Source organism: Amblyraja radiata, chromosome 11 (assembly GCF_010909765.2).
Source record: "Amblyraja radiata isolate CabotCenter1 chromosome 11, sAmbRad1.1.pri, whole genome shotgun sequence".
NCBI lineage: Eukaryota > Metazoa > Chordata > Chondrichthyes > Rajiformes > Rajidae > Amblyraja > Amblyraja radiata.
In genome coordinates, this window is record NC_045966.1 from 13,567,946 (window position 1) to 13,592,927 (window position 24,982).

General features: G+C 42.1%; 1 protein-coding gene across 3 annotated transcripts in view; it reads left to right on the forward strand.

Annotated features, from left to right (window-relative positions):
- The window catches only part of nr3c1 (nuclear receptor subfamily 3 group C member 1), a 78,816-nt gene that overhangs the window by 40,601 nt on the left and 13,233 nt on the right, over nucleotides 1-24,982 (forward strand). For all 3 annotated transcript variants that reach the window (XM_033029344.1, XM_033029345.1, XM_033029346.1), the window contains exons 3-6: nucleotides 11,662-11,828; nucleotides 16,579-16,695; nucleotides 21,188-21,460; nucleotides 23,442-23,586. In XM_033029344.1, coding sequence (XP_032885235.1) covers nucleotides 11,662-11,828; nucleotides 16,579-16,695; nucleotides 21,188-21,460; nucleotides 23,442-23,586 — 702 coding nt within the window. The remainder of the gene's footprint in view (nucleotides 1-11,661; nucleotides 11,829-16,578; nucleotides 16,696-21,187; nucleotides 21,461-23,441; nucleotides 23,587-24,982) is intronic.

Sequence of the window (24,982 nt, forward strand, 5' to 3'; positions counted from 1 at the left end):
AAGTAGTCATGTTTAGTATTTTGTTGCATATCCTTTGCAAGCAATGACTGCTTGAAGTCTGTGATTCATGGTCATCACCAGTTGCTGGGTGTCTTCTCTGGTGATGCTCTGCCAGGCCTGTATTGCAGTCATCTATAGCTTATGCTTGTTTTGGGGGCTAGTCCCCTTCAGTTTTCTCTTCAGCATATAAAAGGCATGCTCAATTATGTTCAGATCGGGTGATTGACATTTGCCACTCAAGAATTGACATTTTTTAGCATTGAAAAACTCATTTGTTGCTTTAGCATTATGTTTGGGATCATTGTCTTGTAGAATGAACCACTGGCCAATGGGTTATGAGGCATTTGTTTGAACTTGAACAGATAGGATGTGTCTATACGCTTCAGAATTCATTGTTATACCATCATCAGCAGTTGTATCATCAATGAAGATAAGTGATCTAGTACCTTCTGCAGCCATACATGCCCAAGCCATAACACCCCCACCACCGTGTTTCACAGATGAGGTGGTATGCTTTGGATCTTGGGCAGTTCTTTCTCACCTCTGTGATGGCTGATGCTCTTGCCATCACTGATATAAGTTAATCTTCATCTCATCTGTCCACAACACCTTTTTCCAACCTGTGGTTGCACTTTTAAGTACCTTGGCAAAATGTTACCTGGCCATCCAATTTTTGTGGCTAACCAGTGGCTTGCATCCTTTAGTGTAGCCTCTGTATTTCTGTCCATGAAGTCTTCTGCGGACAGTGGTCATTGACAAATCCACTCCTGAAGAGTGTTTCTGATCTGTCGGACACGTGTTTGGGGATTGTCTTTATTATAGAGAAAATTCTTCTGTCATCAGCTGTGGAGGTCTTCCTTGACCTGCCAGTCCCTTTGCAATTAGTAAGCTCACCACTGCTCTCTTTCTTCTTAATTATGTTCCAAACAGTTGATTTTGGTAAGCCTAAGGTTTGGCTGATGTCTCTAACAGTTTTATTCTTGTTTCTCAGTCTCACAATGGCATCTTTGACTTTCATTGTCACTACTTTGGTCCTCGTGTGGATAATTGATAAACAGCAATAAAAGTTTCCAAAGGTGATAGTAAGACTGGAGGAATGACTTGGTGCTGAGAGCTCTCTTATACCTGCATGAAGGAGGCAATTAAACACACCTAAGCAATTACAAACACCTGTGAAGCCATGTGTCCCAAACATTATGGTGCCCTGAAATTGGAAGGGAGGGAGGGAGGGAGGGAGGGAGGGGGGGAGACTGTATAAACACAGCTGTAATTTCTACATGATGAAATCAAAATGTATAAAAATACCCTTTAATAAAATCTGACAATGTACACTTTAACAACATGTGATTTTTTAAAATGTAAAAATCTCAAATTGTGGCGTACAGAGGCAAATAAGTAAATGATGTGGCTTTGTCCCAAACATTATGGAGGGCACTGTAACTTCGTCTCACAGATTCGATCTGACTTGCTGAATGTTTCCAGAGGTTTTTGATACTTCATTAACTGTAAAATCTAACTTGTTGCTCACCCTGTTTTTTTTAAACTTACTTAAAATAATTTCTTCAAATAAGCTTGTCGGTACCTCAGAACTCCTTTGCTTGATTTTCATTTATTCTATTTTGAAGTATGTAGGTTGGTCTTTATTAAAAATGCTATATAATGTCAATTGTAGAAACTGAATTTTTTTTTTTGCTGGAAGTGTATAAAGAACACTGGATCTACATTTCACATTTTTTAAGGTGACAGGCTAATTTCATAATACTCTTTTTTTTTAAGTATGCAATCTTCTTGACTTTATACATAGCAACTGGGTTAAATAGAAGAGTATATTCTTTATGGTTTACAGGTGAAAGATTAGTTTCTGTTTTTCAAGTGTGATTTGCCGTTCACACTTTGATTTTCTGGATAATATGGTGTCATGTTTTACAGTTTAGGGTATTGAAAGGATATGCATTTTTTAAATTGTTTTTCTCTTGGCAGTTGTTAAAGATTACATTTTATTGAATCTAGTCCTGTGATTCATCTTTAGTGTTCACGAATGACATCTCAGATACTGTTGGTTAATGGTGCAGATATCCTGGAGTGCAATGATAGGTTTATCTAATAGTAAATCAACCTGTGAATCACACAGCAAGGTTTAGTGTCCAATTGTTGCCATGATCAAAGCTTTTTTACCTATTAATTGGTATGTTAATTTGTATATCAGCAACTACACAAAATAGTGAGAGGTGATGAGAAAATTAGATGTTTGATTTGTTTTTAATATGCTTTCAAAAGTCTATCAAAATAGTATTTCCAGTTGTCAGCAAATGTTTTTCCATTTGGAAGCAATTTCTAGCAAAAAAAGTAATGGCAATTGTCATCATTATTAGGATATTGTGTAACATTGAGAATGATTACAGTGTCATTTGAACCAGCTGCTATAGTGAGACTAAAATCTGATCAAATGTATTCCCCCCAAAATGATCCATCATAAACTCCACATAAATTGCAATGTGATGGGGATGGGGATTTTTGACAAACAGAATGGCATATCCTGAGAGGAATGCCTCTAGGGAATGTTCCCTCTGAGGAAGGAGAGGGAAGATATGTTTAGTATTTGGTGTTGGTCATTTGCTATTGAATGTGGAACCTGGTGGGTTAGAAGAGGAGGACATGGAGACCCCTGTCCTGATTAAGAAAGGGTGTGTTGAACCATTAGAAGTATATCAACAGGGGGAAGAAAGTGTACTTTAGTTGTGAGTCATAGACCATGGTTAGTAGCATGACTCCTGAAATGGAGGTGAGAGGTTGAGGAAGGAAAAGGAATATTTTGAAAAGTGCCATGTGGAAAGTGAGAGAGAGAGAGAGGGAAATTGGCGATTAAATTTGCAGTTCACTAGTTTTTTTGTAGGAAACAAAAAAATACCTTTCCCGTGAATTAAAGGTAGACAAAAATGCTGGAGAATCTCAGCGGGTGAGGCAGCATCTATGGAGCAAAGGAAACAGGTGACGTTTCTGGTCGACACCCTTCTTCATATCTATAATAAGAAATACAGCAGACGGTTTGTGCAGCACATCAACAAAATGCTTGACAAGAGACAGGAAATCATGCTCTCCCCTAAGGGCACAGTGGTAGAACTGTTGCCTTATATCACGAGAGATGAGGGTTGAGCCTGACCTTAAGTGCTGTCTGCATGGAGATTGCATGTTCTCCCGGTGATTACGTGGGTTTCCTCTGGATGCTCCAGATTCCTCCAACATCCCATGTGAGTGAATCAAAAGTGAGATGGCGTAGAACTAGTGTGAACAGGATAGACACAAAATGCTGGAGTAACTCAGCGGGACAGGCAGCATCTCTGGAGAGAAGGAATGCAGAGATGCTGCCAGCATTTACCCCAGAGTTACCCCAGCATTTTATGTCCAGCTCCAATTTATACCAGCATCTGCATTTCTTTCCCACAAGTGTGAACAAGAGATCGATAGTCAGCATCGACTTGGTGGACTGTTTCGATGCTGTATGTTTTAATCAATCAAACTAATCCGCTGCCACTTCATTGGCACAACTTCCAAAAACAAAGGACCTTAATTATCTCAATTACTTAATTGGATTTTCACTATAAAAAAACTAATTTGGCTTAGCTTTGTGCAATCAACAGTGCTAAGATTTATGTTCTCTGGAATGGCACAGGATATTAGAGTTTCAATCACATTTTGAACTATGTGCGAAGCAGCTCAAAAATTGTGATTAAAAAAAAAATGCAGGACTAATAAGTCCTCGTACTGAAATGGTCTAGCTTTAAGCAATTATTAATTGGAATCAATAGAGTAATACATTCATTCATACCTTTTATTTTTATTTATATATATGCTTATATATACCAGATGTTCCACAACAGCAATATATATATATATATATATATATATATATATCTCTATATGTCTCTATATCTCTATATATCTCCATATGTCTCTATATATCTCTATATATCTCTATATATCTCTATATATCTCTATATATCTATATTCTATATTACTAAAAGTCTGTTCTTGACCGGCTTTGGCCATATGTGCTGCAATTTCCGAGAGAACGCCGCCACCTACGGCCGTCATTTTTGGCCACCTTGCTCAGAGCCCCCCTCCGCCATATGTGTGCCGAGGATTTTCCCCGTCGATGAAAAATGACAGAGATATTAATGATTTTACAAAATTCCCCATTCTCTCAGCTGCCACTGCTGGCGGCGGGGGGGGGACTATAAATCTAGGAAGCGGTGTGCCTCAATCAGTGTCTGCAAGCTGGAGGAAGGCAGAGGGTCACATTTCTCTGAGCTGTGAATAACACTGAACACATGTCTACTCAAATGTAAGTGTCCTTAGTGGTTCTAAAACGCTTGTAGAATGTGGCTATTGGTTCTAAAATGTTTGCAAAAAGTGTTTATTGGTTCTAAAATGTTTGCAAAAAGTGTCTCTTTTGGTTCTAAAATGTTTTTTAGGTTCTCCCCCCCCCTTTCCTCTCCCCCCCCTGTCCTCTCCCCCCCTCCCCCTCCTGTCCCCCCCTCCTCTCCCCCCTTTTCCTCTCCCCCCCTCTCCTCTCCCCCCCTCTCCTCTCCCCCCCTCTCCTCTCCCCCCCTCTCCTCTCCTCTCCTCTCCTCCCCTCTCCTCTCCCCCTCTCCTCTCCTCCCCTCCCCTCTCCTCTCCTCTCCTCTCCTCTCCTCCCCTCCCCCCCCCCCCCCCCCCCCCCCCCCCCCCCCCCTCCTCCCCCCCCCCCCCCCTCCTCTCCCTCTCCTCTCCTCTCCCCCCCTCTCCTCTCCCCCCCTCTCCTCTCCTCTCCCCCCCTCTCCTCTCCTCTCCTCTCCCCCCTCCTCTCCCCCCCTCTCCTCTCCCCCCCTCTCCTCTCTCCCCTCTTTTTCTCCCCCCATCCACTCCCCCACCATTCCTCCCCTAAACCCCCTCCCCTCCACACACCCCTACCCTCTTCCCTCCACCCTCCCTGCTCCCCACCTCTCCCCCTCAGCACACCCCCTCTCTCCCCCCCTCTTTCCCCTCTCCTCCCCCCCCCCTCTCGCCCCCCCCTCTCTCTCCCCTCCATCCCCTCCCCCACCCTCCCTCCCTCCCCTAAACCCCCTCCCCTCCACACCCCCTACCCCGCCCCCCCCCTATGCCCCTCTCTAGTTGTGACTGCAAGTTGGGGGCTATGCGTCAGTAGTTTGGGTGTTTATCTACACCCCCCCCCCCCCCCCCGCAGTCACGCTAATTACCCCCCTTGCTATTATATTAATATTATTAATTTGCTCCTTTTACCCCATAACCACCCTATCTTCTGACGCATAGCCCCTAACTTGCAGTCACATCTAGAGAGGGAGGGGGGGAGGGGGGTTAGAGAGTGAGGGCAGAGACAGAGAGAGACACAGAGAGGGGCAAGAGGGATAGGGGGGTGGAGAGGAGGAGAAGAGGGAGGGTGGGTGAGGGGGGAAAGGTGGGGGAGGAAGAGAGAGGTGAGAGTGAGGGGAGAGAGAGGGGTGCTGAGAGGGGGTGAGGTGGGGAATCAGGGAGAGGTTAGGGAGGGTGGAGGAAGAGGGTAGGGGGTGTGGAGGGGAGGGGGTTAGGAGAGACTGGGAGAGAGAGAGGGGGGAGGAGTGGGGAGAGAGAGGGGGGGAGAGAGAGGGGGAGGGGAGAGAGAGGGGGAGATGGTGGAGAGGGGATAGGGGGAGGTGGGGGAGGGGGGGGAGGTGAGGGGAGGGGGAGAGGTGGGGAGAAGGGGATAGGGGTGTGTGGAGGGGAGGGGGTTTTGGGGAGGGGATGGAGGGGAGGAGAGGGATAAAAAGAGGGGCGAGAGAGAGAGAGGGGAGGGGGGGAGGGGGTAGAGGGGAGAGAGAGAGAGGTGGGGAGAGAGAGAGAGGGTGCCATTTTACCCAAACCCCCCCCAAACAACCATTTGCAGGCAGTGCTCTTTTCCCTCAAACTAACCATATTTTCATTTTCAAATCACATTATGGGTACTCATAGCTGTGGAGACATTTGTTCAGTCATTCAGAGCTCTGATTGAGACACACCACTTGCAGAGACTGATTGAGGCACACCACTTCCTGGTTTTATAGTCCCTCCCCCTCCCTCCAGCATGGGGCAGCAGAGAGAATGGGGAATTTTGTAAAAACATTAATATCTCTGTCATATTCCATCGACGGGAAAAATCCTCGGCACACATGCGGCGGAGGGGAGCTCTGAGCGAGGTGGCCAAAAATGACGGCCGTAGGTGGCGGCGTGCTCTCGGAAATCGCAGCACAGATCGCCAAAACCGGTCAAGAACAGAGTTTTAGTAATATAGATATAAATAATATTAATATATATTGATTTATGTGTATGTATGTATATATGTGTGTGTGTATATGTATATGTATGTATATATGTGTATGTGTGTGTATATATATATATATATATATGTGTGTGTGTGTATGCGTGTGTGTGTATATATTGCTGTTGTGGAACATCTGGTATTTTACAGTTCCATGGAAGAATGCTTTTTGATTTTATCAGCTCATTGGTTTCACTTTATCAATGTGTTGCTGAAGATCAAGTTTGCAAAAGACAAAAAGATGTTACTTATTTCACACTATGCCATTTCAAATATTGAGATGTGTACATTTCTTAAACTACATGCTTATTACAGGTTGTTTGCATGTGATATTCGGGTGATGGAACGCGATTAATCCTGCTATTCTAAACTCTACTTCTAAACTCTACTGCCTATGTCCTTGAAACTATTCAGACCTGGAGAGATTCCAAGACTGAAATGCGCTCCGCTGCTTGTCTTTGTGAAAATTGCACAGGTTTTTTCCAAATGGTGGCAGCTGCCATTTTATGCAAGCAATTAATTTTGTTGTTGGGCTTTTAATATTATTGTTTAATTTTTCATATTTTCAAAATGATAAGTAGATGGTAATCTTTCTCTAGCTACATGTGTTAAGTGCCATGTGAATGGATTGATTTATTTTATTTGACTTTCATTTGATTCCAGGGTAATATCTCCTAATAATGCTGTATAATTTCAGATAGACAGTTATATTTTTGTTTTTCTTTCCAGGTTTCTTTCCAGACCTGGTAAAAACAGCAATATTTTGTATTCCTTCCTTTCAACCTCTTTTAAAATCATATTGCACGCACGCACAAATGCCTATAATTCTGGTAGCTGGTCACTTATTTCGCTGTCATTTAGCATTCTTGATTCGCCTGTATCTGTATAGGTATAGATTTTTTTTTTGTTGAAAAGTCTGCTCTATCTGAATCTGCATCTGACATTATTCCCAAAATGAGAATGGCAGATATTTTGCTTATTATCACACTTCAAAATGTCCATATCCTTGTTGTACAGAGCAAAGAAATAAAAGATGGGGTGGATGCATATTCTGTATCCTGCTGCTATGTGCCTGAATGCTATGATTGTTATGTGATTGAATTTTATTTTACATGATAATCCTGTTTTTTCACCAGCATTTGGAAGTTTTAATCTGCAATTCATCCATTATGTTCTGAGGAATGAGACAAAAGTGAGAACCATGCAAGATATCATCCAGCATTGTGATTAAAGGGAGTTGAACAAATGGTTTCAAGCTAGTCATTGAGGATTTTGGACTTGTTTATTCATAATGGTAGAGGAGGTAGTTGGTAATTGAGAAAAGGACTTTGCTTTTCTGAATGTAGACAAAAATGCTGGAGAAACTCAGCGGGTGAGGCAGCATCTATGGATCGAAGGAAATAGGCGACGTCATGCTTTTCTGAATGATGCCAGAATAGTGGCCAGTGCTAAATGTGGCTAAAATATCCATTAAAAATATGGAGTTACACAGGCAGCATCTCTGGAGAAACAGGATGAGCGATGTTTTGGGTTAGGACACTTCTAAAGACGGATGTGGCTAAGTCTGCTGTGCACTAGAAATGCCAAAAGTGTCATTGGGTTGAAGAAAACAATGACTATGCAAATTTGTAAACTTTATTATGTGCACACTTGGGTAAACACATCATCACTGGGAGATGAGACTGTGGCTCCCAGGAATAACAGTTAAGAGAACACAAAATATAATTTATGAGAATTGAAGTAAATATGTCGCATTTGCATTGGTGAGCAACACCAAGCTGGTAGGTATGTGAGGGACTGAACTGCTGATGTTGGTTTACACGGAAGATAGACACTCAGCGGGACAGGCAACATCTCTGGCTGGAAGGAATAGGTGACGTTTCAGTTCGAGACCCTTCAGAGAGTAGATGGGAGAAGTAATTTTTAACTGAGCTGTCATTGCAGAGCGATGTGGAATCACTGTGCCTAATAACATTAGGATATTCGCCACTCAACTGGTGTTCAATCTCTCTCCTGTACACTAATCGATCACCACCCATGATTTGGCTGATCACAGTGGTGTCATTGGCAAATTTATAGATGGCAGTGGAGCTATACTTGGCCATATAGTCATGGGTGTACAGAGAGTAGTGCAGGGGCCTAAGCATGCAGCTGTGTTGATAGTGTGGAGGAGATATTAATGATCTGCACTGATTGAAGTCTGATCATGAGGAAGTCAAGATGCCATTTGCAAATGGAGGTACAGAGCCTTGGAGCTTGGTGATGAGTTTAGAGGAACAATAGTGTTTGAACACCAAGCTGTAATCAATGAACAGCAGCCGGACATGTGTTCCTGATATCCAGGTGGTCCAAGGCAGAGAGGAGAGCCAGTGAGAGCATCTATTGTTGACCTGTTATGGGAATAGGCAAATTGAAACACACCCAGCTCATTACTCTGGTAATAATCTACCTCTCAAAGCACTTTATTATGGTATATGTAAGTGCTACCAGACAATATTTGTTGAGACAGGTCACCATGCTCTACTTGGGATCGATGCCCTTTTAAAGCAGGTGGAAACCATAGACCGCAGAAACGAGATGTTGAAAATGTCCTTGAATATTCCAGTGAGTGGTCCACACAAGTCTGTAGTATATGGCCGGGTACGCTGTGTGGACTGGATGCTTGGCATTGATTCACCTCCTAGAAGGATGCTCTGACATCAGCCTCAGAGACTGAGAGCATTGTGTCGTCAGGGGCAGTGGGGGCTCTTTGTAGATGTGTCATTCTTTTCCCTTTCAAAGCGTTAACATTGAGTCAGTGATTGAAAATTTTGGAATTCTGCCATTCTTATGGAGGAAACACCCTTCGATTTTCCCAGACATGAATAAATTGCTGGCTATGAATGAAAATTCAGTTGCAAGATGTTAAGGGTGCCAATAAACAATATTTCACTTAACTGGCATAACATTCATGTCAGTTCTTTACCTCAAGAGGAAATGCTTTCTTCTGAGTGCACTGCCTTTTCCCAAATATTTTTCCAGTTTCCATGGCATTAAATAAAAGCAAGAGTCTCCATAACTACGTTGTTTGAATTTTTGAGAAGGTAACAAAGTACAGTAGATGGCAGTGCTGTAGACGTGGTTTACATAGAGTCCAATAAAGCCTTTGACAAGATCCCACATGGTCTGAAGAAGGGTCTCGACCTAAAATGTCACCCATTCCCTCTCTCTAACGGATCACAGTTTAAGGATAAGGGGGAAATCTTTTAGGACCGAGATGAGGAAAGCATTTTTCACACAGAGAGTGGTGAATCTCTGGAATTCTCTGCCACAGAAGGTAGTTGAGGCCAGTTCATTGGCTATATTTAAGAGGGAGTTAGATGTGGCCCTTGTGGCTAAAGGGATCAGTGGGTATGGAGAGAAGGCAGGTACGGGATACTGAGTTGGATGATCAGCCATGATCATATTGAATGGCGGTGCAGGCTCGAAGGGCCGAATGGCCTACTCCTGCACCTATTTTCTATGTTTCTAGAGATGCTGCCTGTCCCACAGAGTTACTCCATCTTACATGAGAAACTGGTTCAAAAGGTTCGGGCCCAAAGGATCCAGAGCAAATTGGATCCAAAATTGGCTTTAGAGACAAAGGCTAATGGTAGAGGATTATTTTTGTGATTCAACGTTTGTGATTAGTGGTGTTCCTCAGTTATCAAAACTGGGAATCTTAGTTTGTAATATAAACATTCCCTTACTTTAGGGTTATTTTTAGCAAACCCTTGTGTAACTTAGATCTTATGCAAGTCGGAACCACCTTAAAACAAAGTAGCAGGTCGGGCAGCATCTCTGGAGAACATGGAGAGATGTTGTTTTAGAGTGGGAACTTCCTTCAGACTGATTCAGTCTGTTGAGTTACTCCAGGATTTGTGTTGTTTCACCTTAAAACCAACGAGCCCTTCTTCATCAGCTGCTGCACGATCCGGTTGACCTGGCTCTTGTTGCAGCTCGCATTGTAGCTCGTGGCTGACAGCACTTGCTTCAGGCCGCCGCAGCAGCACGTACTCTGTCACCATGGGACTCCTTCCCTTTTCACCAGCTACCGCTTCTTCCTGTTGATCGTCGCTTTATCCACTCCCCCCTCCACTGCCACTCCCTCCTCCTTCCCAACAATCAAGGTATTGGCAACTGGTGAAGAAGGGCTCGCTGATGCACCTTGTGGAAGATGTCAGCAACTCAGCCGGGTCTTGCTCTCCACTGACTACCACGTTCTTGCTCCCCTTCGCAATGTTGCACCGAGCCCGGGCGACGGTTTTATAGCCCTCGCCATCCTCCTGTTGCAATAACACATGTCATTCAGGAAATGATACCACCTATTGTGAATTGTTAACATAAGTTTGAGTTTACGTAATTCATCTATTTAGGGAGCAAGTTAGGGAGTGCCCGTTTATGTGAATGATTTGGATGTGGATATAGGCGGCATGAGCAGTGAGTTCACAGATGACACAAAGGTTGGTGGAGATGTTGATATTGTGGAGGGTAGTCCTAGGTTAGAGGTGATATGAATGTGTTGGTGAAATGGGGCTGAGGAATGGCAGGTGAAGTTTATTCCCAATAAATGTAAAATGATGCATTTTGGGAGTGCTATTGAGCCCACGGCATACACCGTGAATGGCAAGGTCCTTTGGAGTTTTAAAGAACAGACAGGCCTTGGTATACAAGTCCACAGATACTAGAATGTGGTAGTGTAAGAAGATAACATGGTTAAGAAAACATGAGATAGTCGCCTTCATTTGTTGGAGCATTGAATACAAGAGCAGGAAAGTAATGTTCCAATTTAAAAAAACATTTTCCAGACCTCAGCTGGAGTACTGCATGCATTTCTGATCACCACAGTAGGTTAAGGTGCATTGTTGTCATGTGCACCGAGGTACAGTGAAAAGCTTGTGTTTGTGTGCTATCCAATCAAATCAAATAATAGACACAAAATGCTGGAGTAACTCAGCGGATTTAAAAGCAAGACATTAACATATTGAAAGCGGGAAAATTATACAGTGGCACCCTATAGATAAGTCTTAAGACTCGCTGTATTTAAGGCATACAATTAGAACTTAAGTTTGTGAAGCATCATCGTGATGCTGCCTTCAATTTACCAGTATTGTTTGATTAGCCTAGGAGAAGACTTTGTTAAATATTACAGTTTGGACCCCTGCTTCCAGAGAACGAAATGATATCATTACCAAAGAAATGCTTTGCCAGGCAATATAAATCTCACCATTGACTGTTTAAATGTAAATACCCATGGGATATTTGTGTGTCAGATATGATATTTTATGTGATCTATACATTTTTTCCTCTAGCTCTGCCCTGAAATCTGATGGATACTCAACAACCATCTCCACCTCCAATGCCTCCTCAGGGCCACCTGCCAAAGTCTGTCTAGTTTGCTCGGATGAAGCGTCTGGATGTCATTACGGTGTTCTTACTTGTGGAAGTTGCAAGGTTTTTTTCAAGAGAGCTGTAGAAGGTAAGGATTTTAAAGTATTAATGTGTTTTAACTTAATCATTATACTATAGGTAAGATGGGCAAAAGCAACATTTTATTTTCATAAATTCATCAGTGCTTCCTGTGCCAAAGTGTAAAAAAGGAACTGTGGTAAGAAATGAAACCATATTGCAGAAAGAAATTAAAACGAAAAAGTGAAATTTGCCTCTGCTTATTTATGATTATGTAGAATATATATTGTGGAAATGCACTGTTTGACTCATCAGTATTTATGGGTTCCCTTGAACATTCTCCCAACTATCCTCATTTACTTTATTAATGTAACCTTCTATCCCCTTATCCCACCTCCCCATAAAGAAATCAATACAATTTGTTCCGTCACACTCTGTTGGTGAGTTCCATATTCAAGGCACTCCTCTCAATTCGTTAGATAGACACAGAATGCTGAAGTAACTCAGCAGGTCAGGGAGCATCTCTGGAGAAAAATAATAGGTGAGCTTCTTGGTGGTTCCCTAATGGGCCTGTCCCACTTAGTCGACTTTTTAGGCCACTGCAGGAGACTATGCAGTCGCCACATGTTCGCAGGTGGTTGCCGGGAAGTCGCCTTCATGGTCGTGAGGAGTTCCCGCTTTCTGGGAACTAGTCGCAGCCTCATTGTCGGCGTGAATATTTCAACATGTTGAAAAATTAGCGGCAACTAGAATGAGGAGAGTAGCGAGAATTCATGAGCCGTAGGTGGGTCGCCACGAGGTCAAAGGTTCTTGGAGGTTCTCGTAGGTTGTAGCCGGTGCTGACCGGTGAATTTCATTGGCTCATTGGGGAGAAAAAAAGGTAAGCAGTAGTTTTCAGAACCAAGGATAACCAACCGGTAATGTTAAATGTCCGCCGAGCTTCACAGCCGTGTATCTCTGACTTCTTAAAAGTTGTCTCCACTCCTTCTCCCTCTTTCCCCCCTCCCGCACCCTTTAAAAGTACGTACACTGTGCTTTAGCCGTCTCTTTACAGCGCCAACCTTCCTGTTCATCGCGGTGTGTGTCTGTTTCACCTTGGCTTTGCACCGTATGAATTTATTAGACAGCGCTCCCCCCACGTGCCCTGTCCCCCGCCTGCATAACGGGCTGGTGAAGGAAGCGATGTGTTTGTGTGTGTGTGTGTTCCACTCTGACAGTTGCCATTCCAGTTGACGGTTTTTCAGGCGACTACCGGCAACTTGACAGTCGCCGGCAGTCCGCTGAAAGATTGCCTAAGTGGGACAGGCCCATTATATTCCCATATGTAGAAGCTTTGTCTCCGTTGGATAATTTCACCAAAGCCAAGTTATGTCATTATTGCCATGTGGAAACTAAATGCAAAGCTAAGTCTGCAAATTTACACAAAGCGCAAAGTGCTGGAAGAACTCAACAAGTCAGGCAGCATCAGACCACCAGGGGCGCCGGGGAGATGGTAGCCCTGCCAGCAGTCTGTCTGTCCCGTCAACAGAGGGCTCAAGGCCCCCGACCGAGGAAGAACACAAGGACTTAAACTTTATTTTGCCTTCCATCACAGTGAGGAATGTGTAGGAGTCACTGTGGTGGATGTTCATGTCAAATGTGTTTTTGAGTCTGTTGCTTTTAATTGTATGACTGACCTGGCCAGTGAAATTCCTCGTATGTTGCAAAACGAATAAATTCTGATTCTGATTTTGATCTGTGGAGGGAACGGACAGACAACGTTTTGTGTCAGGACCAATCTTCAGACCTGAAACGTGTGTTTGTCAATTCTTTCCATAGATGCTGCTTGACCCATTGAGTTCTTCCAACACTGCGCATTTATTATTACTGTGCAACCTGTTTAGGATTTAACAAGTCAGTTAAGTATTAGAAAAGCCTGGATTCTCACTGGTATCTTATTACTTAACACACAGTGGCTAAGAAACACTCTTCCATCAACTCATCATTCCATAATGTAATTGCAAAACTGGCTCAACATCCCATATATTTATAGCATGTTCACCGCATAGAAGTATGCATCCAATCTAACTCATTTGATCCACCCACTTAGCGTTGATATAAGCCTCCTTTCACTGAAACAAAAAATAACCTGCAGAAAATCTGAAATGAAACTAGAAAAAATGGATACGCATCAGATCAGATGGGGAAATAGCGTTAATCAGAGATTATTGACCTGAAACATTAGCTCACATTTTCTATCCATAGATGTTGCCTGACTTGGCTGAGTGTCTGCTGCATTTTTTGTTTATTTCAAGCTTCTCTTACTTGTCGTCTTCGCTTGAATTTATTTCTGAGTCATAGCCATGGATACTTCAGCTCTTCGGCCCAACTTTTCCATTCTCTTAGCTCCAATTGACTGCCACTCTGCATATAATTAACACTCTGGAGAAAGATTTGAATGGACTCAGTCCTTGCCTCGTATTGGTAAAGTTATTTGTCAGAATATGGTTGTTCTTTTGTTTATAAACAGTCAATTTGCAATTCTACCTACTTGTTTTGATGCATGACTGCATCCGAAATGTTGACTATCCTTTTGGCTTTATGGATGCTGCATGAACCGCTGAATTTCTCCAGCATTTTTTGTTTTGCGTGTTCATATTTTTGTTGCCTATAAAATATAAGCTATTCATATTGTCCCAGTCCTATATTGACTGGATTACTCTGCAATGGTACTCTCATAATGAGGACAATGAAGATAATTCAGTTGTCACGCTGGATGCAGAGAAGGCATTTGATCAAGTAGAACGGCAGTATTTATACAAGGTACTCCAAAAATTCAATATGGGAGAGAATTTTATTAGATGGGTTAAACTACTTTACGATAGACCTACAGCAAGAATACTAACTAACAATACGCTATCTCCAAAATTTTACTTATCAAGGGGTAATAGGCAAGGGTGTGCCTTATCACCATTGCTATTTGTCCTTATGATAGAACCGTTGGCCGAAAGGATTAGAAATCACCCGAATATTCATGGATATAACACTAAGGACTCAAAGAATAAAATTTCACTATATGCTGATGATATCCTTTTATATATTACTAATACACAAACGAGTATACCCACCTTATTAACACTAATTGAGGAATTCGGCTCTTTTTCAGGATATAGAATAAATTGGAATAAAAGCGAAATTATGTCTTTAAAACCACAGGATTCGAGACACTTACTAAAATTCCCCTTCAAAATTGCAACAGAAAAATTCAAGTATCTGGGTATTCAAATTACGAGAAGACACAAATCATTATTTAGTGCCAATTTTATACCACTATTAAATAAACTGAATGATATGATTAAATTTTGGAAAACGCTTCCGCTCTCATTGATAGGTAGAATTAACGCTATAAAAATGACTTTCTTACCACAATTAATATATTTGTTTCAAGCGATCCCAATATATATTCCAAAATATTTTTTCAAAAAACTAGATTCCACTATCACTAATTTTATATGGGATTACAGAACACATAGAATTCAACGAAAGCATTTGTGCAAATCTAAAGAAGACCCTTTAGAAGAAGCAATGAATATTAAGGCTGATTCAAAAAAATTAATATCATACTTTTATAATAATATATTATATAGAGAATCACCCTCAACAGAAGCACAAAGGGAAGTTTGGGAACATGAGCTTATGATAAAGATCTCGAAGGATAGATGGGAAAAGTATTTGATGAATACACATAACTGTTCTATTAATGCAAGACATAATTTAATTAAATTCAAATTATTACATAGACTATATTATTCAAAAACGAGGTTGAATAAATTTTATCCAAACGTCTCTCCCAGATGCGATAAATGTTTGTTTCAAAACGCTAATATAACACATTCATTTGTAGGATGTACAAAGTTGAATAAATTTTGGCGTGATATATTTGATATATTTACAAAGCTCTTCAAGTCAAGAATAGAACCCAAAATGGAATGGATTATATTTGGAATATTAGGAGAAGATACCAATTTAAATAAAGACCAAAATGTTTTTTTTAATTATGGGTTAATAATTGGAAAGAAATTGATACTTAAATTTTGGAAAAATACAACCATACCAACTGTTAAAATGTGGATTAGGAATATGATGGACATAGCACGCCTTGAAGAAATGAGACACCGACTAATAGATAAATATGACCAATTCTTAAGGAGTTGGTCTCCTTACATCGACTTTTTGGAATCATGTGATGCAGCGGTACCATAAGGATTGCTGATTTCAGTTCATGCCGTGGATAGATTTACATCTCCGAATATAGATTTGAAAAATTCTCTTTTAAGGGGCCTTCTCTTCTATTTCTACTTTCCACTTTTTCTTTTCTTTTTTTATTTTTTATATACACACTTCACGTTTTTCTACTCTCTACCATCTATTTTTCCACTTTTTCCCCTTTCTATTGTTTTCTTTTTCTTGTCTTGCTTACTTCCTTCTCATAACATAAAACTAGAGGTTGTACATAGAATGGATTACGGTATGACATAGTTGGCACCTAAAATTAGGTGCCACTGTATTGTTTTGTACTGTATTAACTTCTAATAAAATAAACAAAAACAAAAAAAGAAACTAGAAATAAGCTATTCATATTGTCCCAGTCCTATATTGACTGGATTACTCTGCAATGGTCTTGTATCTTTGATAGACACAAAATACTGGAGTAACTCAGCGGGACGCGCAGCATCTCTGTGCACATGTCTTTTGCAGGGTGTTGCCTCTGAACCATTGGGAAGTTCTAATGTTGGTTGTGCCAATGATATTTTCACTTAAATTTACTCTTTTCCATGTAGGGCAGCATAACTACCTCTGTGCTGGAAGGAATGACTGCATCATTGACAAGATTCGCCGAAAGAACTGCCCAGCTTGTCGTTTCAGAAAGTGCCTCCAAGCTGGGATGAACCTTGATGGTAAATTTGGTTCAACTATCTCCATTCAGACTATTATGATCAAATGGGTAAATGGTGAAGTTATGGGAAAAGTTGGTAATGGGAGATATCTGGTTGTCCTTGCATTAAAATCAGAGAAATATAGAGCAACGCTTTAGCAACCTATTAAGAAAACAAATGATGTGTGATCCTTATAATGAAGGGACTGGAGTAAAGGAACAAAGCTTTATTATTAAAATTATATAGGAACATAATAGAGACACAAAAGACTTCAGATGCTAGAATTTAAAGCAAAAACAAACCAGGCAGCATATGTGGAGGGAAATAGACTGTTAATGTTGGGGGTTGAGAGCTTTTCTCTGAATCAGACTTTCAATTTCCATCCACAAATGTTGTCTAATCCACTGAGTTCCTCTGGCAGTTTGCTTTTTGATCTGACAAGAATACCCGATAGTTACTTCTCTTGCAGCTTGTCCTTTGAGCCTATGTGAGGCTTTTTTGGGACAATGTAGGAGACCAAAGGTGAGATGGAGAATTAACTTGGAGGCTCATGGTTGTCATTGCAGATTGAACAAATATGTTTTACACAAAATCAGTTCACAAAGTTGAAAGAGGCACAAGAGAGTTACTGTTTCACTCAGATAGAAAATGTGGATCCCCGATTAGGCAGAGGAAGTAAAGGATAGGTGTTATATCTCATGTAGTTGCATTTGAAGCTGCTATGAGAAGGGAATTTAGTGTTGGTAGGAGTGGAAGAGGGAAATAGGGGAGGTCACAGAAGAAATGGTCTAAATGTGGGGAAGATCAGATATGTCGGAGGACACTGAGAAGCCTGAGCGAAAATTGCAGATACCCTGGTTGAGGATTGTGAGTCATCATTAAATAAGGCTGAGGTGCCAGAAGACTGGTGGGTGGCAAATGTTGTGCCTCTATTTAAGAAGGGCTGCAGGGAAAAGCCTGGGAACTACAAGCCAGTGAGTCTAACATTTGTGGTTGGAAAGTTACTGGACAGTATTCTGAGCGTTATTTATAAGATATAAGCATTTAGATGGACACTTGCTAATTAGGGATAGACAGCATGGTTTTGTACGTGAGAGATCATGTCTCACAAATCTTCTTGGGTTTTTTGAAGATGTGACCAAAACAATTGTTGGGTCAGCTGTAAACATATATTGATTTCAGCAAGGCATTTGACAAGGTTCCACATGGTAGACTGCTCTGGAAGGTTAGATTGCATGGGATCGAAGGACTGATAGATGACTGGAGAGAAAATTGGTATCCTGGAAGAAAGCAAAGGGTAATGGTGGAAGGTTGTTTTTCGGACTGGAGACCTTTGACCAGTGGTGTGCCTCGGTTCATTGCTGGGCCAATTGCTTTTGTCATCTATATCAATTATTTGGATTTGAACATACAAGGCATGATTAGCAAATTTGAAGATGATACTAAAGTGGGTGGTAGTGAAGATGGCTGTCAAAAATTGCAGAAGGATATTGATCAATTGGTGGGCTGAGGAATGGTTGATGACATTTAATATAGAGATGTGCAAGGAGTTGCATTTTGGGAAGTCTAACCAGGGCAAGGACTTACACAATAATTGTCAGGGCTCTGGGGAGTGTAGCATAGCAGAGGGGTCTAGGAGTGCAAGTACAGAGCTCCATGAAAGTGGCATTGCAGGTAGATCGGGTGGTCAAGAAGGCTTTCTGCACATTCACCATTGTCAGTCAGAGTATTGAGTATAGAAGTTGGAAGGTCACATTATAGTTGTGCAAGGCATTGGTGAGGCTGCATTTAGAGTATTACTAGACTAAGTGGGACCCGTTGGGTCCTATGGTGACACAGGAGGGCTGGTCCACCAACACAATAGTCCACCTCTCCACGAATTCCAATATTGGTGGCCAGTGGGGGGCTTTCCGGAGCGTTAGTATGGGTGTTGTAGGCTAAAGGGACTGGTTTCCAGAGGGCTAGTATGGACATTGTGGGCCAAATGGATTCTTGGGGTGGCAGTTCAGTCACTCAAACCTGATGTGCTGGCAGCTCATTCATCGCTGGTGGGCTGGCAGTTGACTCACGGCTATTCATTGAAATTCCATTTCAAGCCGGGTGCAAAACCACTAAATTCAAATGTAGTTTCGTACCACTGCAAGCAGGGTGCAAGGCCACCAAATTCAAGTGCAGTTTCATACCACTTCATGCAGGGTCCAAGTCCACCAAACTCAAGTGCTGTTTCATGCCACTTCAAGCAGGGTGCAAGGCCACCAAATGCAAGTGCAGTTTCATACCATTTCAAGCAGGGTGCAAGACAACCAAATTCAAGTGCAGTTTCATACCATTTCAAGTAGAGTGCATACCACCAATTTTCAAGTGCAGTTTCCGACCACTTCAAGCAGGGTGCAAGGCCACCAAATTCAAGTGCAGTTTCGTACCACTTCAAGCAGGGTAGGGTGCAAGGCCACCAAATTCAAGTGCAGTTTCCGACCATTTCAAGCAGGGTACAAGGCCACCAAATTCAAGTATAGTTTCATACCACTTGAAGCAGGGTGCAAAGCCACCATACTCAAGTAGTTTCCTACCACTTCAAGCAGGGTGCAGGGCAACCAAACCCAAGTGCCGTTTCCTGCCACTTCAAGCAGGGTGCAGGGCCACCAAACTCAAGTGCAGTTTCATGCCACTTCAAGCATGGTGCAAGGCCACCAAATTCAAGTGCAGTTTCATGCCACTTCAAGCAGGGTGCAAGGCCACCAAATTCAGGTGCAGTTTCATGCCATTTCAAGCAGGGTGCAAGGCCAATAAAATTCAAGTGCAGTTTCATGGCATTTCAAGTCAGGTGCAAGGCCACCAAATTCAAATGCAGTTTCATACCACTTCAAGCAAGGTACAAGGCCACCAAATTCAAATGCAGTTTCATACCATTTCAAGCAGGGTGAAACCACCATAAAACCAGACAAAACATCACATAAACACACTCACAGTTCAGTAGACATTCAGTGTGTTCAGTTGATTCACAGCTCAGACAGAGTCGTGACCTCTCCCTCCCCCATCTTGCAGAGACTGAGCCACACCCACACTTCCGGGTTTTATAAACCCTCCCGCCGGAAGGGGCGTGACCTTCATGGCGTGATTGACAGGAGAGAGTCTCAGCATTTTTTAAACACTAATAACACTTTTAATTTTCATTGATGGGAAGAATCCTCTGCACCTGATGAGCAGACATCAGGTGGGAGACTGAGTAAGATGGCCAAAAATCACCGCCGTTTTATCTAAAACCAATATACAGTGCAAACAGGAAGTTGTCAAGTTTAGACTTTTAATCCAGTGCTTTATTTCAAACCAACCACCACCAACAACCATTTGCAGTGCTTTATTTCAAACAACCACCACCAACAACCATTTGTAGTACTTTATTCAAACCGACCACCACCAACAACCATTTGCTGTGCTTTATTTCAAACCAACTACCAATTGCAGTGCTTTATTTCAAACCAACCACCATTTGCTTTGCTTTATTTCAAACCAACCACATTTTCATTTTCAAACCACATTAAGGGCACTCAAGGTCAGTAAAACCACGCGCTCACAGTTTAGTAGACATGTGTTCAGGGTTATTCACAGCTCAGACTGAGAGACATGGCCCTCTCGTTCACCCATCTTGCAGAGACTGACTGAGGCACTCAACACCTCTGGGTTTTATAGTCCCTCCGGAAGGGGCGTGGCCTTCAGGAGAGAGAATCTCAACATTTTTAAAACACTAATAACTCTTATATTTTTCATCGAAGGGGAAAATCCTCTTGTCCTGCACAGCAGATGGCCAAAAATCACAGCCATAAGTGGCAGCTTTTTTTCTAAAATCAATATACAGAACAATAGGAAGTGGTCAATATCAGACTTTCAGTAATATAGATGTTCTGTCCTGTTACCTTGTTATAGGAAAGATGTTGCTAAGCAGGAAAGGGAGCAGTGAAGATTTAGGAGGGTGTCGGAATGCAAGGTCCTGAACTTATTGGGAAAGGTTGAGCAGGAGGATGGGGAAGATGATCTTACAGAGGTGTATAAGAACATGACGGGAATAGACAGAGTAAATGCACAGAGTCTTTTACCCAATGTAGGGGAATCAAGAATTAGAGGACATAGGTTAAGGTGTGGGTTGGAAAGCTGCAATAGGAACCTGAGGGGCAACCTTTTTACACAAAGAGTGGTAGGTATTTGGAATGAGCTGCCGGAAGAGTTAGTTGAGACATGTACTATCCCAACATTTAAAAATCATTTGGACATGTACATGGATAGGATTGGTTTGAAGCGATTATGGGCCAAACGCGGGCAGGTGGGACTAGTGTAGATTGGGCATGTTGGCCGTGAAGGGTTCCACGCTCTATGACTATGACTCAATCTCATAATTAAGCCATAATCAATTGATGCCGTGTTATCGGTCACAGCAATGGCCTTTCCAATAAGATTTCGCTCTCAGATGGAACACCTCTTTCGAAACACTGCAGTAAATCTAAAATTTTATTTGTAGCTCGGAAGACAAAGAAGAAGATGAAAGCGCCACACAGCAGCACCTCAGAAACCACAACAAAGGCAGTATCACAGGACCTTACTCTCGTGCGCCCTGCATTGCCTGTCTTAAGTCCATCTGTAACCTCGATCCTTGAGATGATTGAGCCAGATCTGTTGTATGCAGGATATGACAGCTCTTTGCCCGATACGCCTAACCGGCTTCTGACAGGATTGAATAACTTGGGTGGGCTACAGATGATCTCGGTTGTGAAATGGGCAAAAACTCTACCAGGTAAGTGATAATTATAGCCAGGATTTGCCTTTTCATGCTTTTTTTTTTGATGATTTCACCAAGATAATGCCTTTTTCACAATCGAGTGCCTAAATCAGCATTTTTTTGCTGTTTTGCTAAAAGGTCGTGCTATTTTCTCTAGTTATACCATGTTTTCTATGTCAACACGTTAATATTAATGTTATTATTAACGTGCTATCATAGTATAAATTGCAAGAAATTTTCCACCACCAGGGCGAAACCGGGGGCGCCACCGTCGGTCGTTCATTCATTCGTGCCCTGCCCGCTGGTTCAGTCTTCTCCAAAATCTATTTATTGCTTCCAATTTTGCAAACTTCCCACAAGCTATCAATTCCCTTGAGAAATGTGGTGAAACATTAGTGAATAACTTGAAGGTTTTCAACAAAGTAACTGATGATATTCGTAAAGTTCCTGGCGATGTAGGTAGTAAAGACATACAAGGAAAATGTGAGAGAGTGATTTTAGCTAACAAAGATCTTGAAGAAATACAAACATAGCTAAAGTTCTCAAAGGTAGTTGTAATGCACAAGATAACGACATGAATATAGAGTCTGTAGCTTGTTTTGGGTATGTCCCAGTGACCTCAGCTGAGGTAGAAAGAAGTTTTTCACAACTGAAGCATATTCTGTATGACAGACGGCATAGTTTAACACCAGATAATTTCGAAAAAAAGGCTAGTAATTATGTGCGACCAGGCAACTTTGGTCATTTAATGTAGTATACCTTTATTATTATTTTTAACCATATTTTGGTGGTGGAAATACATGACTTGTTATGCCTTTTTTGTCAATAAATGCCTATTTCGCGCCCTTTTTGTAATTTTTCTTATGCCTTTTTGCCTGCCTATTTCAGAGTTTTTTAGTGCCTAAACATCCTGGCTCTAGTGATAATGCATTGTGCTTTGAAAATAGGCATAGTCATTCTTAAATAGGTCCTTTTACCAGCATACTTTTACCTCTTACCAGCATACATTTTCATGGATACCATTTGTCATACTTCATCTGAATGACTAACATATGCTTGTGATTCACAAGAGGCAGGTGCTTATAAACTATTTAATTACAAAGATTGTCACAATAAGCGAGTTCGGCATTCCGACTGCGCAAGCCCCGGTCACTACAGATAAACATGGGAGGGTACAGATCTGCTGTGTGTTATTTTTTATTTTTGGTTATCAGACCTTCGTTTCAGTGAGTGCTTTATGCCACCCCCCCCCGGCTCGGGTGTCCTGGCCGAAGTTGTCGAGCCCGGGTCGCCGGGGGTTGGGTTTCGGTGCCAGCTCCGTTCTGGCTCCCAGGGGTGCCGGGGACTGCAGGCCGCACCTCTCCCTGTCCAGTGGCCGTCGGTTTGCCCGCTCGGTGGAGGGTGTTGTGACTCAGACGGAGAGGTTTGGTGGTGGCGGGGCCCGAACGCCGGCCACCGGAGGGGACACACACGGGACGCTGCGGCAGGTCAGGCAACATCTCCGGAGAAGGGTCTCGACCCGAAACGTCACCCATTCCGTTTCTCCAGGGATGCTGCCCGTCTAGCCGAACCGCCCTGGCGGAGGCCGAGTGCCGGCCGTGTACAGGGCTGCGCATGCGGTGCTACGGCGGCTCAGCTGAACGGGCAGCATCCCCAAAGAAAAGGAATGGGTTCTTCGGGAGTAGGAGCGGGGCCAGGCTGGAGCAGGCGCCTCTCCCCGGCCACGGACCTGTGGGCCGCCGCTCCGGGGTCGCCCCAGACATCTCCGAATAGTTAGTAATAAGTTAGTCCATCCAGTGGCATCTAAGCTGAAGGTATGACGCAAGTATTTAAGATGGTATCCATCGAGTTCTAACCTTGTGGGAGTAGCAATATTTTAATGTTTGTTTGAGAAATTAAACTTTTTGTTAGAAGATCATACCTAAGTGCTACAGTGCCCAATGATGTTTACTGATATTCAAGAGGAATCATGCAGAATATTGGTTTCTTTCTGCAGGATTCAGATCCTTACACCTGGATGACCAAATGATGTTACTGCAATATTCTTGGATGTCCCTTATGGTTTTCAGTCTTGCTTGGAGATCTTATAAACACTCCAATAGTAGCATGCTCTTCTTTGCACCGGATCTCGTCTTCAATGAGTAAGTACTGCATCACAAGTTGGCATGGGTGATTCTTAAAAAATATTCATAATCCCAAAAACTTGCCTTCGAAAGAAGAACAAAATGATGATATGGTAATAGTTATTTTAATTAAAACATAATATTGCTGTGAACCTGAGCTGGGCAATCGGTTTCACCCTTTGAAGTGACAGCAATGGATAGCTGACAGTACATCCCAGTGTTGTGGTAGTACTCTAACATTTACTAGTAGAGTGGCATTTTGTTTAAAAGGAAAAGGAGAAATGGGATCCAAGTAACGTGAATCTGCAAAAGAAACAGGAAAAGGACATGCAATCATCTGAATCAGTCTGAAGAAGGGTTCTGACCCAAAACGTCACATTCTATTTCTCCAGAAATGCTGCCTGACCCGCTGAGTTACTCCAGCACTGTGTGTCATCATCTCATAAGCTATTCAATGTTATCATGGCTAACCCAATCACACCCTTGTCTCTAAAACACTTCCCTTGTGCTCTCCCCATACCTTTGATTACCTTGTAGTGCAATTGCCTGTTACTTGAGTATACAGATTGTGTATACCTCAGGCTCAAGCACAGATACTTATGGTTCACCATGTGTCACTGTCTGCCAAACCTGGAAATGAAGCACTTAATCCCTCAATCCATGTCAGTAGTTTAATCTTGTTCCGCCAACTCCATGGTCCATGTACAGAGATGAAGGATCAGAACAAGATTGATATGATCGATAACGTGCAGGATAAGGGAAATACAATTGGGATGTAACACAAGAACACACAGATATTTATTCTTTGTTAGGCTTGTCAAAATGCTTATTTTGGAGGAGGCGATCTGTGCAGACGGGAGAAAAGAAACAAAGCTTGTGTGGTATTTCAGAAGAATTTCATGATTGGGGAAACCATGTGCTTTACTGAAATCTGAAACAAAAACAGAAAGCGTTTTATTCAATACCCAGCAGGTCAGGCGGAAAGAAAAACAGTTTACGTTTCAGGTCAAAAGCCCTTATCAAAACATAGAGTTGTGTTACCTGCTAGGAAGGATATTGGAAAAGAAGGTGGCTCCAATCATTGTGGGTCATGTTCCAGTTTGGAGGTTACTTGGTAGTAACTTGCTGCGCTCCAAACTATTAAACTGTGACTAAAGATAAGGGAATTTTTGCAAGGGAGTGGAAAACCACAAGATCACTTTAATAAACAATGAGATAAACCAGCTCAGTAAGCTCTAGAGATAGAATTTTAAAAACACATTTGGTTGAGATTAACAGGGAAGTTATGCATGTGCACCCTGGTATAACAGAACTGGTGGAATGCATAATTACAAAAAATATAAACCATAGAGTAGTTTTAATATGGATTTTTACTTACACTCAGATCAATCTAAACTGGCTAACCATCTGAAAA